This window comes from Cylas formicarius, unplaced genomic scaffold, assembly GCF_029955315.1.
Source record: "Cylas formicarius isolate icCylForm1 unplaced genomic scaffold, icCylForm1.1 PGA_scaffold_4__25_contigs__length_36172078, whole genome shotgun sequence".
Taxonomy (NCBI): domain Eukaryota; kingdom Metazoa; phylum Arthropoda; class Insecta; order Coleoptera; family Brentidae; genus Cylas; species Cylas formicarius.
Window position 1 is genome coordinate 24,807,247 of NW_026844334.1, and position 18,932 is coordinate 24,826,178.

The window sequence follows — 18,932 nt, forward strand, 5'->3', positions numbered from 1 at the left end:
TCCCAGTCAGCAGAACTATAAGATGTAAATGAATTTTTGCTTTAACCATACTTTATGTTGTACCAATAACTTTAATCGCATTTTGAATCGTCAGTTAACATAATATAACGATTTAATTAAAATTTTGAATATGGCTGAGAGTGGAAGAGTGGTATATATTGATATATGACCCCTGAATACTTATTCTTATTACTTATTAGGTATAACCTCACACCTTACACCTCTCTATTTTAAATGCAAGCTATACAATCTTTTTTTCTACTACTGTCTGTAAAATGCCTAATTACACACCGATCGTGTGGGAAGCGTCACTTTACCACGTCAGTTTCGTTTCCTACGGATCTGAGACACTTCGGATATTTAAGGGATTTTACCTCACAGGTTTGGGAGGAATCGGATATTAATGTTAATGTTATTAAGAGATAAAACAAGCAATTATCCGATTCAACTGTTTTTGTCGAAAAATGAAAAAAAAAATTAAATTCAATATTTGCTTCCTCAGCAAAAAAAACCTTACTAACAATTTTTGAAGATAATTTACTGTTTTATTGTGCATTATTTAGCTGGTTGACTTATTAGAAAATGGCCAATTTGGAATGCAAATTTCAAGCTGTGTATATCGTTTGAAATAGTAAACGTGTAATCACTTTCAGTTAAACTGGAAAACAAATAAAAATATATAGTTTGACAAACAAGTGGCGCCTTGGTAGGAGTGATTTCTTGGATGGTTGGTTGGTTGATATCGAATACTTAATAGCCTATAAAATAGATCAGGAAAAGAAACTTTTGTCACATGGTACAAACGTGTGTTTTTTAACACTCAACAACAAAAAAAGTTAATATCTCGATTTAGAATACTCTACTGTAACCAATTGCTTCGAAAGTTGACTTAGATCGCCATTGTAGCTGGGTGCGTGGTTATGGTCTATGCCATTGGACCGAATGATCTTTCCAAACGATAACAATCTAGCCCTGCATTTGGTTTTGCCGATGTTAAAGCAACGCCAGTGACTTTTCGTTTGGTGAGCCTGATGTAACCTGTATTCGTAATTCCGCAATATCATCGTGGGGTGTTTTCTGCCAAAGCCGAAGTAGAGTGTCTCTAAAACATGACAGTGATATAAGTAAAACAGCCAAGTGATTTGAATATCTTCCGAAGCTGGAATTTCAGTAGGAAAACAAAATACATCTTAATGCTGACTCTGAATATATTGAATTTTCTTTTTGGGGCAAAGTAGAATTAGAGTTCTCTGGGCAAAACAATGTAGTATTCCTGGCTGATGCATTGTACAAATTTTGGATTGGTCTCCGGATCATGCTTGTGGATTCCGGAAAATCGAATTCTCTGGTTAAAGTGGATGGTACATCTGGCTTTACAGAGACCTCGGTCGTAATATTCGCACTTCCAATATGTCGCCTTTTGGGAACTCGTGTGTTTTAGGTACCTGTAATTGTTTACCAGAAGACACGGTCTTCGCCTTGGTCCTCTTACGTAAGTTCCTAAAACTTATATACGTGACTTAGTTAACGAGTTAAACAAAGGGAAAATTATTTTTATAGGTTTAAAATGACAGTGATAACTACTTCTATGTTTTGGAAGTTGTGAGAAAATTGAGAACAGGTTTGGGGGTGATCAAATGTTTTTGGTATTTTCAAGTGTCTGTTTTCCAAATATTTACCCAAAAACTAATCGCCACCCCTTAATAAACCGCTTCAGTCACGTGGCGTTGGTCAAACTTCTTTATCATAGATGTGGCATGTTTATAATCACGTTATAATTTGTTCATAGTAGAATTTTAACCAGAGAGAAGGAAATATTATAGAGATAGATCACATACGGAGAATTCAAAGGAAAATCGAATTAAGTCGGTAAGGGAATAAACAAAACTGGTACTAACTCAAAACTCTTTATTAATAAAAAAAAAACGAAAAAATAAAAAATGTCAATTTTATATCTAGATTTAGGATTTTAGTATAATTAGCCGTGTCATAAAAAGTCTAGGGATACTTCATGAGACGCTGCGAGCAATGACATGAATTGATTTTCACCAAAAGGCTACATATTTTGGGATAGATGATAATAAATAACATTACATCAAATAGCTGATCTGCCTTTTCGCGTAATGCTCCTATTCCATTTGCATTTAATGCAATAAACAACACAACTTTCGGTTTTTCTAGGATATTCCCAAAGTTGACAAGGGTCCAAGGTATTCCGGACATATTATTTGTTTGATCACAAATAAAAAAAACCGACGTAATTGACCATCATCATTTCTTAACGAAGAGGTAATTCCACTTAAGATAAACGGTTAGCTTAAAACAAACAGTTTTTTGAGAATAAGGAGGCTAAGGCATATTTAAATATTCATGCTAGCGTAATTTTGTTTCGCTTTTTCAAGAGGTAGAAACGCGCTGATTTTTCATGCAACATTCAAAATATTGGTGAAACATTACTTCATTTCATTATCTGGCAGCGTTTCATGAAATGTTTTGACTTTTGCATTGCATAATTGCATCAAAAGACTGTGATGTCAATGATAGTAGCTAAAATATATTACAATAGTAAAGCTTAGACATAAAAAATGTCGCTTTTTTAATTTTAGTACCCTTTATTAATTCTTGAGTACATTTTTAAATTTGAATGCGTGAAAAATAAGCGCAACGCAATTACAATTTTTATTCCAAAATTGGTAATAAAGTCAGGAAAAATAAGATTGTCCTCAACATTTCTATATTGCATTAAAAATAAACTTTCATAGAGAACGAAGCCCAAGCATTCATTTAAAATTTGCTTTACCTACGAAAATTTAGCTGGGAGAGACAGTAGGACAGAAATTGATAATACGATTCGTGACGGAAAAACAAGACTATACAACATAGCACAAACAAATAACAGACTTGGTTTAATGTTCACAACTTTTGTTAAAGCAAGCTAACTAAAGCAAAGAATGTTTCGGAAATCCTAAAGGGACGAGGTGGACCTGCCCACCGAAAGGAGAGGATTTTTTTAAATAAAAGATTCAGCATAATTGTCTATCTAATAATCTTCAACTTGTGAGGCAAAAGGGTTTCGTATTGTGTTTTGTCGATAAAACTCGGCGCATGGTTGTGTTCGTACAATACTGTCACGCTGTTCCCCGAAGTTGATAGCGCAGCTTTACACTTTGTTTTATAGTAGTACATACAGCGCCATCTGGTTCTGTCCTTTGCTTGTGAAAGCAGGCAATACTGGTTGTTTTCCAAGACGATTTTTGGATACTTCCTACCTTTGCTTACGTATACTATTTCTAAAAAATGAGTAATCAATATTTTAAGCGGTTTGTTATGTACCCATGCAAAATTAAAATCCAAGATACATATTCATTACTTAAGTTTGGTACTATTGGGTTGTTTTATCTATAAAATGAATGGGGTTTTTTATATTCCGATATTCTCAAAACTTTGGAGACTACAAGGTGATATTAGAAAGATAAAACAAGGGTCTGATACATGTTTTTAATTTAATTGATTGGGGTGGACACCACTCTCTAGTATTACACCAACATATATTAAATTGGATCACCTTGAACTTGTTAAGCTATTTAATAGTGTTAGGTTTTCCTCTTTTGTCTAAAGAAGAAAAGAGCTGAAAACCTGTTTTAACTAGATTTAACTAATCGGAAGATACATTAAAGAACAAACTGTGTGCATGCAGAATTTTGCGCAAAAACGTTTATCAAAATGTTACTAAAATATTACTTTTTTCTAGGTTTGTAGATTTGGTGATTTATTATTTAACTGCCAATACTATGCAATTCGAGACAACTAAACACAAAATATACATAAACATAACTAAACTGCTTGTTCAAACAAGAGCACAAAACAAAGCGGTTGTCCAAAAAAAAAATTGTTGTTGTAGCTTGCAAAAATACCATTCAGGTATCAAGGATTCCTGATTATAATTTGCCTCCAGAAAGTTTGAGCGATTACCTATACTACCTAGCCAGATCGAGAAATGCAAAATTGATTAAAGATATGACTATCCATTAAATATCACCCCTCACAACTACCGCTTGCTGCGGTATCATTGTATTGTCAACAGTGAGCGTGTTCGGTTCGTGGTTATGTCGGGATACTAGTTTTACGATTTTTCCCGAAGTGTATAGGGTTGCTGTGCATTTGCTTCTGTTAACATAGCCACATCGCCATCTTGTTTTGTTGCGAAACCGTTTATGCAGATTGAAGTAGTTACCATCCACCAAAATTTTCGGGTGCTTTCTGCCGCGTCCAATATGAATAGTCTCCATTTCTAAAAACATTGTCAATTTAATTCGCTCAGTTGCTACAAAAGCTAATTTAATATATATATATATATATATATATATATATATATATATATATATATATATATATATATATATATATATATATATATATATATATATATATATATATATATATATATATATATTTATTTATTTATTTATTTATTTATTTAAAGCGATGCGCGCCGACCGCCTGGCGGTTTTATACATACTACCTTTACACGGGTGCGACGCTGTCGCGTCTTCAATTAAAGCATACAATTGTGGCGCAATTCCGCCGACTTTAACAGGTATCAATTATACCCTCAAATAAACAATAATTCAAGAAAAACTTAAATTAAATTTGTAACACACATAACTTAGTTACTGCACGCTGGGTCTCCGATCCATTGGCAAGTCTGATCGTAGCAACTCGAACGATGTTATCATTCCCTTTGTGTAATGCTAAAACTCGTCCTAGCTTCCACTGCAGAGGGGATGCATTGTCTTCCTTGACGATGATTAGGCTACCAACTCTTTCTGCCATCGTTGCCAAAAATGTAGCATTTGCTTATATTTTGATAATTTTGATGACGGCATTGTTACTAAGTCTTCCCCATCTGGTAGTGCCGACATTGTTCTTCCGATGATGAAATGAGCGGGGGTTAAAGGAGTGGGATCGTTATGATCCATGGAAAGAGGGGTCAATGGTCTAGAGTTCAAAATACCCTCGATCTGAACCAAGGTTGTGAGAAAATCTTCAAAAGTTAACACCAAATTACCAACTACCAGTTTAATGTGGTATTTTGCGCTTTTTACACCCGCCTCCCATAGGCCTCCAAAATTAGGCGCTCTTGGAGGTATAAAATGTCATGATATACCTTCGTTACTTTGTGAATTAGAAATACATTGGAATGACAAATTTAAAAAACTATACAAATCGCCTAATTGAGAGTTGGCTCTTACGAACGTAGTGCCATTGTCTGAGTAAATGTGCTTTGGCTTGCCTCTTCTAGCAACAAATGGCCTTAAAACTGCCAAAAATGTGCCAGTTGTCAGATCTGTTAATAAATCAAGATGTATGGCTTTGGTTGCCATGCAAATAACAAATATATAAACAAATGTAAGACTATTATTTTTGATCCTCGTAATTTGCGGTCCTTTATCATTATAGGGCCTGCGTAATCGACTCCGACATTTGTAAACAGTTGAAAGGGAGTTATACGCACCTTTGGTAAATTTCCCATAATATATTCTTTAGCCAGTTGAAAAAGACACCGAACAGCTAGATAGGGAGCAGATTTGACTCCATAAGTAACAGTGGTTAATTGAAAACATTGTAAAATATCCGTGGGATTTTCTCTCCAAAAAATACGCTGAAGAGGTTGATGATCGTTGCTAATCAACACCTGGCGATACATTTTAGAAATGTCACCATTCAGGACATATCTATGCTGCCTAAAGCCAATGAGAATAGAAAATAACTCGGATTGTAAAGTGCGACCTTGATATTGAACATCATTTAACGGCAAATTGCTGTCTGTCTGATTTCGCGCTAGCATCAAATACTCTGACCATGGTTGTTAGACTTGTTTCCTTAATCACTGCGTGATGAGGCAAATAAAACACTTTTGTTATATTCGAAAGAGCTTGCTCATTGACAAGTTTCATATGACCTAACTCTTGGTACTCACGCATAAAATGTATATATTCTTGTTTGAAATTAGCATCCTTGTTTAATTTTCGCTCTAATGAGTTAAACCGCTCAATAGCCATTTGACGTGAATCACCTAGCTGCGTAAAATTATCTTTCAATGGTATACGAACTATAAATCTACCTTCTGGATTACGATTGAAATTATTGATAAAATGTTCATCGCAAAATTTATCCGATTGGGATAATGAGTTACTTAAATGATTGCATTCCTCAAGTATCCAAAACTTGGTTAATTGATTATTGAGCTTGTCGTCACAATCTACTGACAAACATGACAAGGAATTACTCGTTTGATAGCTTATTTCGTTACAATGTAAATTTCCGGAAATTATCCAACCCAATAGAGTTTTTTGAAGGATAGGTTTACCTAGTCCCAGTTGTACTTGACCCACACTTAATAAATCCCAAAAAATACTAGCACCTAATAGCATGTCAATATTGCCTCGCTTGCTGAAACTTGGATCTGCTAGTTTAATATTGGGAGGTATTTTTAGCAAACTAGTTTTAAATGAAGATAATGGAAGGGAATCTGTATTTTTGGGTAGAATTAAACATGAAATAGTAGCCTTGAAATTAGAATTGTTCGAACTAATGTCGGCCGTTGTTTGGTGATTGATGCCACCAAGTGCACTACCAACTCCTTTTATAAAATAATTAACCCTAGTTTTCTTCAAACCGAGCTTCTGACTGAGATTTTCTGTCATAAAATTACTCTGTGATCCGTTGTCTAATAAAACTCTTGCTTGACGAAATTGACCGTTGCAATCCTTAACTTTAATAAGTGCTGTGGACAGCAAAACTTGATAAGGGATTGGTGTACTTGAAATGTGTGAAACTTGACTTGTTAGTTGCGAAACTTGACTTACACCTCTACTAAATTCAGGTAAGACTTGACTTAATACGTGCGAAACTTGACTTGTGTAAGGCTTGACTTCTAACTTTTATAACTTGATTATTTTGAGAATTAAACTAAATTAAACACTCAGTGTTCGAAGTGTTTTCGGAGCGCGAGCATTGAAGATGCCAAGTGAGATTTTGGCGAAACGTCTGCAGAATTCCAGTCGGAGTTCAACGAGCGAACGGATGATATCCCGGAATATAGTGTAATCACATTTTTCCATCCGTGAATCAATACGTGAGAATATATATATATATATATATATATATATATATATATATATATATATATATATATATATATATATATATATATATATAATTTTCCGTTACCGATTATTTCGCAAAATTATTAGTATTTTAATAAATATACAATTTTTAACTGATTGCGTAAAGATCATGCATCCGTTTAGGTTTGAGAAATAATTTTGTTTGAGGCGCTTCTGGATTTTTATTTTAAAATCATAATTATGCTTTATTTGTTTCGCAGAGCTTTCCTTTTATTAATATGTTGAAAATTAAACACACTATAATAATAAAACATCGGATAATCCTAACTAAGGAAGATAAAAATGTGCTTGTTTACGGTTCAAAGTTATAAAAGAAATTTTTTGTGCAAAAAATTCGCGGAAAATATTGTGTTCAGCTTTATATTCTAGCAAAGTCCAAAACCAAAATTTGTAAATGAAATTTTAGTTACTAATTTGTTCTGGCAGGTTATGCCGCTATGTATATTTATTATGCTTGCTTGATTTCTGAAGTGACATGTTGGCTTTAACAATAGATATAAAAAGGTAGTCAAAGTGAAAGTTGCATTCCAACAATAGTTATGATTTGCTTCAAACATTCTTGCGTATTATTTGTAGTTGTAATGATCAGTTATTTGAACTCTGTTTCCAAAGCTCAAAACATTAATTCACTAACCAAAACTAATTTTGAAAGAGCGTTTTATTACATTATATTATATAAAATCTTAAATAAGAGCTCCCATGTCGCCCTATGATTCTGACATGGTATGTGTGTTTGAATTGAAAAATACCACGTAAAGACAAAATTGGAAAAAAGATCCGGAGACAGAGACCGCCATATGTAAAAATCTTTGTAAAACATATGAAAATATTTTCGCAAACAACTATTACAAATCCAGAATAGACTTACAAGGAGCTATATAACCATATTTTTCATTTATTGAAAAACTCGATGCAAGTTGCAGTAATTCTCCAAACTACGGTTCTGAAATTAAATAATCTCATTTCTCGGTATCTCTTTATTTTTTTCTTATAATACTGACAACTTGCTGAAATAAATTACGCGTGTCACATGGTGGAGGTGGTGCGGTTATGTTCACCCACTATTTCAACTGTTTTACCGAATGTATATAACGTTCCTCCGCATTTTTTGTTCGTATTCACGCAACGCCATCTGGTTTTTCCTTGTAGTCTGCTGTGCACCAAATAGAAATACCGGTCTACTAACATTTTGGGATGTTTTCGACCTTGCAGAACGTATATAATATCTACAAAATTATGAGTTATTAAGATATTATTACAAACAGTGTTCATAGAATGGTTTTTCGCACATTAATATTAAAGTTTTACTAGCTTTAGATGAAATAATTATACTTTACCATAATTTGCTCTGATAACTACCAAGTAGACATAGATTAATATAATCAAAATTTCGTATAGTGTTGCATAGAAACGCCTGACAATTAAGAGAGACTACAAATTAGATCGAAACGCAGATTATATTTTAAATCCTGATACAAACAATTTTAAATTCTTTCAATTATGACATACTGAGGAATAAGACAATCGACATTTTTCAAATCTCTGGGTAAATGATTATGCTTGTGCTTGACCTTGACGACGTTGCCGGATGTATATAAAACTGCACTACATTTCTTGCTTTGATTGAAACATCTCCATCTGGTTCTTGTGTCCTCTTTGATGTGAAGAACAAATTCATATTTGTCGAGTATAAGCATCGGATATTTTCTGGCTCGCGAAATATATATAACTCCTAAAAATTTATTAATTATTAATAACAATGCAACAAAATTGTCATTTTACATCACTTAACAAGAAAATAATTAGCTGTTTGATTAAAATGATATAAAAAATCAAGGCTCGCGGAAAGATTGTGCTACGAATTACAACAATCAATGATAATATATAACGCCTCTATTTATATCCGTTAACTGCTTAAATTTTTGCGCTGCGGGATTTATGTTTTCGACTGACTGGCCAGAGCGCGGCGCTCCGCTTTCATAAAACGCGGCATTTGCTCATTTTAATATTTAGCTGATTTTATTCCTTCCAATTCAATTAGAATAACAAGAACAAGAACATATGTCTGTTTATCTTATTTGAAAATATACTCGTTCTCGTTACACCAACAAAGTTCTGAGAGAGGATATTAAGGGAGACATTGTCGTGGCATCGTCTTGGCTGCTTGGCATTTTACAATCTATTACAATTATAGATATTGCATTAGTATTAGCAGAATAATGTGATGGTTGACGTACGTTAACGTATCTTTTATTTCAAATAGTATTTTCAGGGTTTCTGCAAACTGCCTTAAATCGAGCATTTTTATTTCTTGTAACAATGTACCACTACGATAGATTTAACTTTTTTTTTTTATAAAAATTTAACAAAATAAAAACTGGTTATCCAAAATCAATTTACATTGAATTAAAAGTATAAATGACAAAGAAATATCAAATTAAATTTCTATAATAAACATATAAAAGGCTAAAAACTAATAGTATCTATTATTTTTTAACACAAAATTACAAAAGCAGCCAAAGTTGTCACCCGGTGGTCGCCCTCCATTTTTTTTTGCTATTTGCGTTCTTCGTTTCCAACTTCTTGATCAATAGTTCGGCATATCTCGTATGAACTGGAATGATCCGTTCGACTAAAATCAGTAGGTGACGGGCATGTATGCTTATGATTTAAGCACGAACATTTGCACAATGGCGCGCATGTAACTGTCCTTTCTTTAAGTTGCTGAACTCCTCCATTGTAGAATAAAAATAAGAGAAATTAGATACGTTGCTTTGTTTGCCAAACGTATCTAATAAGCGCTGTCCGTTATGCATCTCAAAATACCTCGACGCTACAATGATAAGGAAAAAAAGAATTTAAAAACGATCATGAAATGTATGTACGACTTTATTGTTAAATATTAAAAACAAAAAATAAAAATAAGATTGATTGAACTGCAAAAATCGCGAGTTTAATTATATCTTGTCTTTGTAAACCCCTAATACAATTATTAAGATTAACATTTTAATTAAAAATTATAACATACCATGGAAGGAGCGCAGTAGAATATTTAAAATTGAGATATTTTTAATAATAGACATTTTCTTATAAAAAACTTAAACGAAAAATTTATTATATATTTATATACAATGTGACCACTAAATTTTGAAAATCTATGGATAACAAAAAAAATTCAATAAAATTTTTCGATATTTTCAAAAACACACAATTTTTTTAAATGGCAATTTTGACAGGCAAAGGCAATTTTTTTAAAACTTTCATAAATTGATTTGCTTATTATTTTTGGTACACAAAATTATCTCCGGTATCAAAACTTGCCATAACTCATTAATATACATAAGAGGGGATTCTAGTGGCGACACATACGATACTTAATTCTGTCTGACCCTTTATACGTAGGGCCAAGTAAGAAAACAGTATTCATATTATAACTGCTATCTCAGTGATAATATTTTACAAATACTTTCTTGGATATTTGACATTTCGTCTCTACATTCCACCGGTCGCAGGGATGGTTGTGGGTTCTCCTAACTTGGACCATGTTGCCCGTACTGTAGAGAACAGCTGGGCATTTAGTTCGAGACTCATGCGAACATCGCCACCGAGTGCGAAATGTTTCCTTTTTGTGTATATTAAACTCGTAATCGTTGAATCGTATTCTAGGGTGTTTCCTTCCTGGTAATATGTAAATTATTCCGTCTAAAAGAGTAAGCGCTTATTACTCACAATACAGAAAAATTAACAAGAATTTTTACGCTGTATATAACTAAAATAGTAAGTAGTCTTGAGTCTATGAAACAAACACTATACCAATTCTGCGAGAGATTTGTGAAATAATTTCAAATGAAGTTGTTAAATACTTATTACTATCGACAGTATCGTGGGCAATTATGATGTAATTTGAAAAAAAAAAAATTAATGCCGTTGTAATTGGCAGTGGGCTTATATCACAAATTTTGGATTAACAATTTATCTGAAAGTATGAAAACCACAGATTTTTTTTACTGCTGATGGGACATTTCCATCTAAAATCTTGGCATTAATTATAGGCTTGCACGTAATATGTCTGTAGTATTAAAACAAAATACCATTTCGTATCAAACGACAAACAGATTTTTAATTTTGTTGTGTTTTTTTAGTTTGGTTAGAGAAGACCTGGTTTTGTAGATGGAATGATGCCGTTCAAATGAAACGTATTTCCCACTAGTAGGGAGTAGTAAAACGAAGTATTTGCATTGGGCATACTTTGTAACAAAATATATTTCTTAGTAGACACCAAGACAAATAATTTAAATTGAAACAGCTGTAAAACTAATAGTGATTCTCTCGCTTATATTGTTTTTAAAATCACCACTCTTTCCTAGTAATGAAAACCTTTTGGGGTACGCAGTTTTTCATAGTTCTAGTTGATCGTGTCAAGTGATTGTGGAAGTTGATAACCTCCACCACTTTGCCGTGTGTGACAAGTTTGGACCGACACTTGGTTTTGAAGTAAAAACTGCACCGCCATCTCGTCCGGTTGTTTTCTTTCAAATATATAGTGTACTCGTTACCGTCCAGAAGGATTATGGGATTTTTGGTGCCGGGTACTATGTAAATCAATTCTAGAAAGAGAAGGTGTTAAAAAAATACTCTTCATTTTAAGCTAATGGTAAATAGGTCAGAAATAAGCAAATGAAAGTAAAAAAAAAATGTAAAAAATATTATTATTGATGTATGTATATTAACCAAATATATCTAAATCTAGAAAAATAATTATTCAATATTGATTAAGTATACTCTAGTATACTTAATCAATATTGAATAATTATTTTGCTGTTGCTTAATAAAAATTAAAAACTCTGTTTATGTTTATTATATGAAATTATATGAAATTAAAAAAAAAACATATAAATATAAGAATCCCGTAATAATTACAATTCTTAAAAATAATAAATACATTAAAAAATACCTTCATATTTTATACTTAGCTCAAAATGGTTTGTTCAAAAACCTAACCTGAGCCAATACATTTACAACAATCGTATTTTAACTTAAATTTACACAAAAGAAAGTGAACATGAAAAGATTTATTATTTATTTCACTTTAGCTTCAGCTACTTTTTTAAAATTTCAGTTTTTTTATATAGAGCATTTATAAATTATAATATATTAATTAGTTTAAATCATTTATTGCGACACAAAAAAAAGAATTGAATGACAAATTATATTATATAAAAAAACATGATCAAATATGTTCATGATCATCTATCCAATTAATACAAAAATTTAATAATGAGATTATTAATTAATCACCAGTGAGAACAAATAATACACGAATCACGCTATAGGTTCCATTGAAATGACCAGTGACTTCCATACCAGGATTTGTATGTGATATTTCTTAAGAAAAAAAATGGCGCCTACTGCTTTTTGATCTTTTGACTTTTTCCATAGACGATTCACCGTTTTCATGTAAAAAAAATATGCTAAGTTTCAAATCTGGTATGGACGTTTTAATAATTTACATGAAAAAATCTGAAATATTTGGGCTAACTTTCGAAGTAGAATATGTGGCTAAAGTTTAGTGCATTAACTTAGGAACACCCTATATTATACGTACTCATTGTTAGAAAGATTGACTTTTTTATACCTATATTCGATAAAAACAAATTAATAAACTATAAGTTTGATTTCAACAATGTGAGGTATGAAAACGTTTAATTCAACTCACATGCCACATGGCAAACATATTTAACAAAACATCTCTAAATAATATAAAAATAAAAGAGGGTTATTTTACAGAATTTCGAATAATGGTAACGCTTTGTGATAATGCGTTTTCCGTTTCCGGGTAGGTGGGTGAATGGTTATGAGCAACGCCTGATTTTTTTACTGTCCTTCCAAAAGTCGCGAGCCTAGATCGACATTTAGTTTTGTTATACATAACACACTGCCATGTGGTTTTGTGGGCCATTCTTTTATTAATAATATATGCGTCGTGGTCCAGTAAAATTTTCGGAAATTTCCTATTTGATGCGGTTACATAAATAAGACCTGAAAGAAAAAAATTCGTCCAATGTGGGTTATTTCAGGTCAAGTTCATTTCAATAGTTTGGATCAGAAATACACAACCAAATTATAACTTCCATAGAAATATAAAAATACAGAAGTACCAATTGTTACTAATGTTTATTAAAATATAAATGAAAATAATATCTACACGATTTATCGAAATTAATATCTTTATTTACCCCATTTATAAGTGATTGATTTCAAGAGAGATGAATGGAAAAATGGAATAAAGTTTTAATAGTACGTTTAGGAATTTCAATAAAAGGTACTGGATGTCTAGGGATTAAAAAAAGTTTCTATATGCATGCCCGCAGGAAAGAAATTTTGAGGTACGTAGAATGTCAAGTCAAAGAATTCCTTCTAGCTTAGGCCAGATCCCGAAAATCCAGGAAAAAATAATCGTAGTTGAATATAATTAAACGTTCAATCAAATATCTCTGTTTATCATAGCTAAGAGTTAGAGTATGCTTTTTTTTATTTTGATTTTAGTGTCGATGTTTGTAATAATTGTAATGTTTAGTTTTCAAAATAAAGTAGGTATACTGTGTTCCCAAAAAGTGTAGTGAAAATTGTTTCTGAAATTCGTCTCCTATTGGTTTAAATATTTCAGGCCGCTGCCTGTACATTACGTTCAAGTGTTCATAACTATTTTCTACCTATCTGGATTACACAATAATCAAATAACATTAAACAAACTTAAAAGTAAAACAAACCAACATACGTTATCGAAATTAACATCGTTATGTTAAAATTGGTTGAAATAATGGGAGACATTGCTCTTCCGTGAAGTTCAAAAGTATGTTCCTGATTTTTCCTCACTTAAGAAGCATCAGATGGTAACATAAAATTCTTAAATTATGACGTCCAAAAATAATTATTACTGGGCCCAATGTGGTGCCAATGTTCTGCATTTTTTTATCCTAAGCAATTAATGCAGAAAATATTTAGGCATAATACTAAATGAAGAAAAACACAAAAAATCACAAAATAAACATACATACTTAAATAAAAATATATTCTTGTTACACCTAATGATATTAACGCTTTGGCTAAGAGCACCTTCTTTTTTAGGATAGGTCGGTCGATGGTTATGTGTTCCAATAACTTTTATCGACTTTCTGAAAGTCGTCAGACGGGATTTGCATTTCCATTCCGGCTTTAAAATACAGCGTCATATAGTTATGTTTAGGAATTCTTCGTGCAAGAAGTAGGGATCATCAGCTAATATGATTTGGGGGTGTATTCTACCAGCGATAACAAATATTTGTCCTAAAGATCATAATACAATTCTTAATAGTATGTTTTTAATAAATTAATCAACCAACCAATAAAAAAAGTGAACAGGAAACTTAGCGTAGCTTACTTGTACATGTACGGATAAAATAATATAGCACTAAAAAAATGCGAACGCCAAAAAATAACATAACCGTTAAAGAAAAGCTAATATTAAGCCCAGATGGTTAACATCATTTTAACATACTTAACAATTACTTAACGTTACCGTAACCAAAATATCCATCCGCTTGACTTTGAAATAATATTATTGAAAATCTTTCTAAGAATCTTCGAATGGTCTCAGCTCGATACTACAACAAATTAACCTCCACAAAATCTTAAAATCTTCCTACTAAATAAAACTAACCAAAAGCTATCGTCAACCGAACATTAAGAACAGAGTAGCATCGGTTTCCTGACGTTTCGCCAGAATTTCAACTAGCATCTTCAAAGGCTCCGCTTCTACATGACCGCACTTAAATTTAAACAAATTGCAAAACTCAAGAAATTAATTATTAAGAAAAAAATCTGTTGAATGTCAATTATTGAATTGAATTAAATTGAACTATCCAAAATTAACCTGATGAATCCCTGATTATTCTAACATATTGGCGATAAGCACCCTCAGTTTTAGGATATGTCGATGGGTGATTATGACTTCCACTGACTTTAACCGATTTTCCGAAGGTCATCAGTTTTGCTCGGCATTTCAATTTCTTCCGTAAAACGCAACTCCATGACGTTTTGTTCACGTACTTTTGAGCTAGTTCGTAGGCGTTATCGTCCATGACGATTTTAGGATGCTTTCGGGCAGGAACAATTAAAATTTCACCTGCAAATTGAAACAATACTAAAACAGTCCCAATGAATTATGAATTATGAATTGATCGATTAAAATTCTCTTACCTTTTTCAAATCAAAATACAAAAAATAGTAGGTATTAAATTTTGTTTGAAAAAAAAAGTTTGAAATTTTCTTATCTGATGTTCTAGTCAAAGATCCCATGCAGTGAATATTTCTCTCTCTCTCCCCCCCCCCCCCTCACACTCCCACTCTCTCTCTCTCTCTCACCCCTTCTGCCCCCTCTCTCTCCCTCTCCGCCCTCTCTCTCTCCCTCTCCCTCCTCTCTCTCTCCATCTCCCCCTCTCCCGCCTCTCTCCCCCTCTCTCTCTCACCCTCTAACCCCTCTCTCCCTCTCCACCCCTCTCTCCCTCCCTCTTTCTCTCTCTCCCTCTCCCCCCTCTCTCTCCCACTCGACCCCTCTCCCTCTCTCTCTCCCCCCAACCCCCTCAACCATTCTGAAGATTATCTGTAAGTAACCAAACCCCACGGATTATGGGCATTAAATGTTTTAATAAAATGGTGAGTTTGGGACACTTTAATTTAAACGTTACATGTTCTAGAATAAGAAACAATTTATACTTTATTTATGTTTTTACATTATTCGTTTTAAGCCGTAAACCATACATTTACATTTTGATTGTATGAATGTGTGTGAAGTAGCGGGATAAATTCTACTCTATTCTATTCTGTTATATTTCTATTAAGCAAAGTAAATATTAAAAACTTGGCAAACTTCTTGTGACAATTTTTCCATTTTACATTTTTTAGGAGGTTTTATGCAACAAAACGTGATACGAAACTGAACGTTCTAAAAATTTAATATATTCAATATAATATTCCATTCGAGCACTGCAGTTAAGAGGCTAAAATTAAAAATTAGGCTAATTAAATATTTATAATCTTAGCAGGTCATTTTATTATTTTTATTTTGAAAGAATATCAACATTCTTTGGGCGAAAGGTACTACTACCGCCAACACTATAAATTTGCAGAGGGAGTCAGTAATTGAAGACATCTTCAATATCCATAGTAAGGTGAAAATGAGACATACCCAAATTTAAAATTATTTTTAGTGAAAACCTGAAAACAAGAATAATCCATGTAGTATAGAAATAGTATTTCACTTTGAAATTAGGTCAAGATGAGCAAGACAGAATATATGAAGTATTCTGATTATTTTAACCTTTTTTTGTGTGACGGCAATAGCTTAAAGAAAAATAAATATTAGTTGTTTACAATTAAAGTAAGTCTTTTAATTAATACCCCTAATACCACCTTCACACAAAATCAAACATGTCCATATATTTTTTAGGCTGCATCCACCTATTCATTCACTAGCATCCTTCTTCTCCAGGTGCCTATCTGTTCCGGATGTTGGTGATCAGCAAGGCTATTTTTACTTTGTTGATGGCGATTCGGAAAAGTTCTGCTGATGATTCGTTAAACCACGTCCTAAGGTTTGCTAACCAAGATATTAGACCCGGTGCTCTCTTACTGTTAATTTTGCCTTGGAGGATTCGTTGTAATAACTCATATCCATATGTGTTCCTCATTATGTGACCGAGATACTGAAGTTTCCGACATTTTACGGTATCAAGCAATGCTGTTTCTTTATTCATACGTCCCGATATTTCTATGTTGGTAATTTGGTAATAAAAGACATCTTTCTATACCTCATAGTACTACAAGAAGAATAATATAACTTCGTTTCTATTTTAATAGTGTCTGTACTTTTTTGTACTGAAGTGCTTGGAGGCTTTTGAGATGTAAACTTACAGACACACATTTTCATAGATGGAGCTGATCAATTGACCACTTCTTAATTGATTAGTTAAATCCGATAAAAATATTATAAATTATAATACACTAGGACACATTAACAATTATACGTCACAATTAGCACCTTAAAAAATGTCTAATTTAAAATGGGAACCAGTGATTAAAAAAATTTAATTAATATATTAACTCAGATATTATATTTCAGATCTTTGATTGCATTAGAGGTGGTAAAGGTAAAAACAATTTTTTAAAAACATTTGCAATCTACTTGGTGAAATAACATACTATAAGGAATTTAATAAAAATTTTATAATTCTTATAAAAATTTTAAAATAATAATCGCTCTTGATTATTTTTGGTGGTAGACGGCAAATATGGTTATGATTGAAGGAAGTTCCTTTGGACTGGATTGTTTTTGGTCGACTAAACCACATCGCAGCATAAGGTTTGTATAATTACTTGTATATTTTGATCATAATAATATAAATAAATTTCAACGTTTATTATATTATTATATAATTATTATAATTATTATATACATATACGTATATAACAACCGTTTTTGCATTCCAGTGCCAATAGTGTTGACTATTCCATCAAAATGTTTTAAATAACATCTTGCAATTGTAGAGTGTTATCTATCATTATTTAATAATAATCGAATAAAAAAATATAAGTTTCGTGGTATTTTCAAAATTATTGTGGTCAATTCACACAAAAAAATGTGACCGGTCAATTCCATTAAAGAATCTCCCAGACTGGTATGGCGTGAATTCTAGCTCACTAGTTGGACTGGGATCTAGTAAGTAGCCATGATAGTTACCAACTTTCTTAATGCACATGGCGCTTAATAAGTAAGATGGCCCTAAGGCTGAAAGTACAGCTCACGTGACCAAATTTGCAGCCAATTGATTCGCTCCGTTTTGGGAAACTTCTAATATTTCGTTAACTGTGAGACACCCGGTACAATTGTTTGTCCATCACTGAACATACCATAAAGCAATCATCGATGGCCAACGCACCATATATTGAAAATTAATGTCCTGTATTCTTATAAAAATTGTGTGGCATTTTTTGCATTTCTCTATCATTTCCCTTATGTATATTAAGGGAGGAAAAGAAAGATCGTTTATTGATTTTTTATGTCCGGTTACGCAGGCATAAACGATCCAACTTCGAAGATTTAATGGTAAAAAATTAGACTCTTTCTTCCCATAACGATGGGTCCCAACTTGCTTCTAAGATAAAGCACGCTGGTGTTTTTTCAAAAAATCCCCATTCTATTAATTACTCGCATTTTGGCCTGGTTCGGTGAACTTAGAATGCAGGGAAATAAAAAATAGAAAAAATTTCATCCTCATTGCTGGTAACAGAAAATAGAGAGACAAAAAACAACGATAAAGAAAATGGTTTTATTCGAATCACTGAGGTTTGACCAAATTGACAAACTGGGATATAGCGTTTCCCATGTAAGGATTTGTCGGAGGGTGATTGTGACGGATTTTATTCAATTTTACAGTTTTTCCGAAAGTGGTTAACCGCGATCTGCACTTGCTCTTCTGATATTCAACACAACGCCACAAATTTCGATCTTGGCGTCTGTGTTGTAACACGTACTCGTATGTACCATCAATAACTATTTTCGGATTTTTTTTTCCAGGTACGACGTGAATGTGATCTACAAATCAAAATACCGTCATTTATGAGAGTAAAAAGAACACCACAGCTCAAAAAAAATGCCGAAACGTTTTTCAGATCTAAAAATACACGAAAAAAGAAATGTTTATT

At 32.6% G+C, this 18,932-nt stretch overlaps 1 protein-coding gene across 24 annotated transcripts in view; it reads right to left on the reverse strand.

The window, feature by feature from the left end:
* LOC132701449 (modifier of mdg4-like) overlaps positions 1–18,932 on the reverse strand; it is a 131,526-nt gene that overhangs the window by 16,115 nt on the left and 96,479 nt on the right. Inside the window, exons 4-5 of one of the 24 annotated variants that reach the window (XM_060669379.1) lie at positions 11,568–11,797; positions 10,869–10,892 (exon numbers count right to left, since the gene is read on the reverse strand). The exons of 15 other annotated variants lie outside the window; for them this stretch is intronic. In XM_060669379.1, coding sequence (XP_060525362.1) covers positions 10,884–10,892; positions 11,568–11,797 — 239 coding nt within the window. In that variant the 3' untranslated portion in view covers positions 10,869–10,883. Of the gene's footprint in view, positions 1–722; positions 1,103–1,964; positions 3,291–4,013; positions 4,292–8,182; positions 8,417–8,640; positions 8,923–10,340; positions 10,893–10,940; positions 11,798–18,550; positions 18,823–18,932 lie in introns of those variants that run through there. 8 more of the 24 variants (XM_060669358.1, XM_060669375.1, XM_060669360.1 and 5 more) reach the window with 8 other exon arrangements.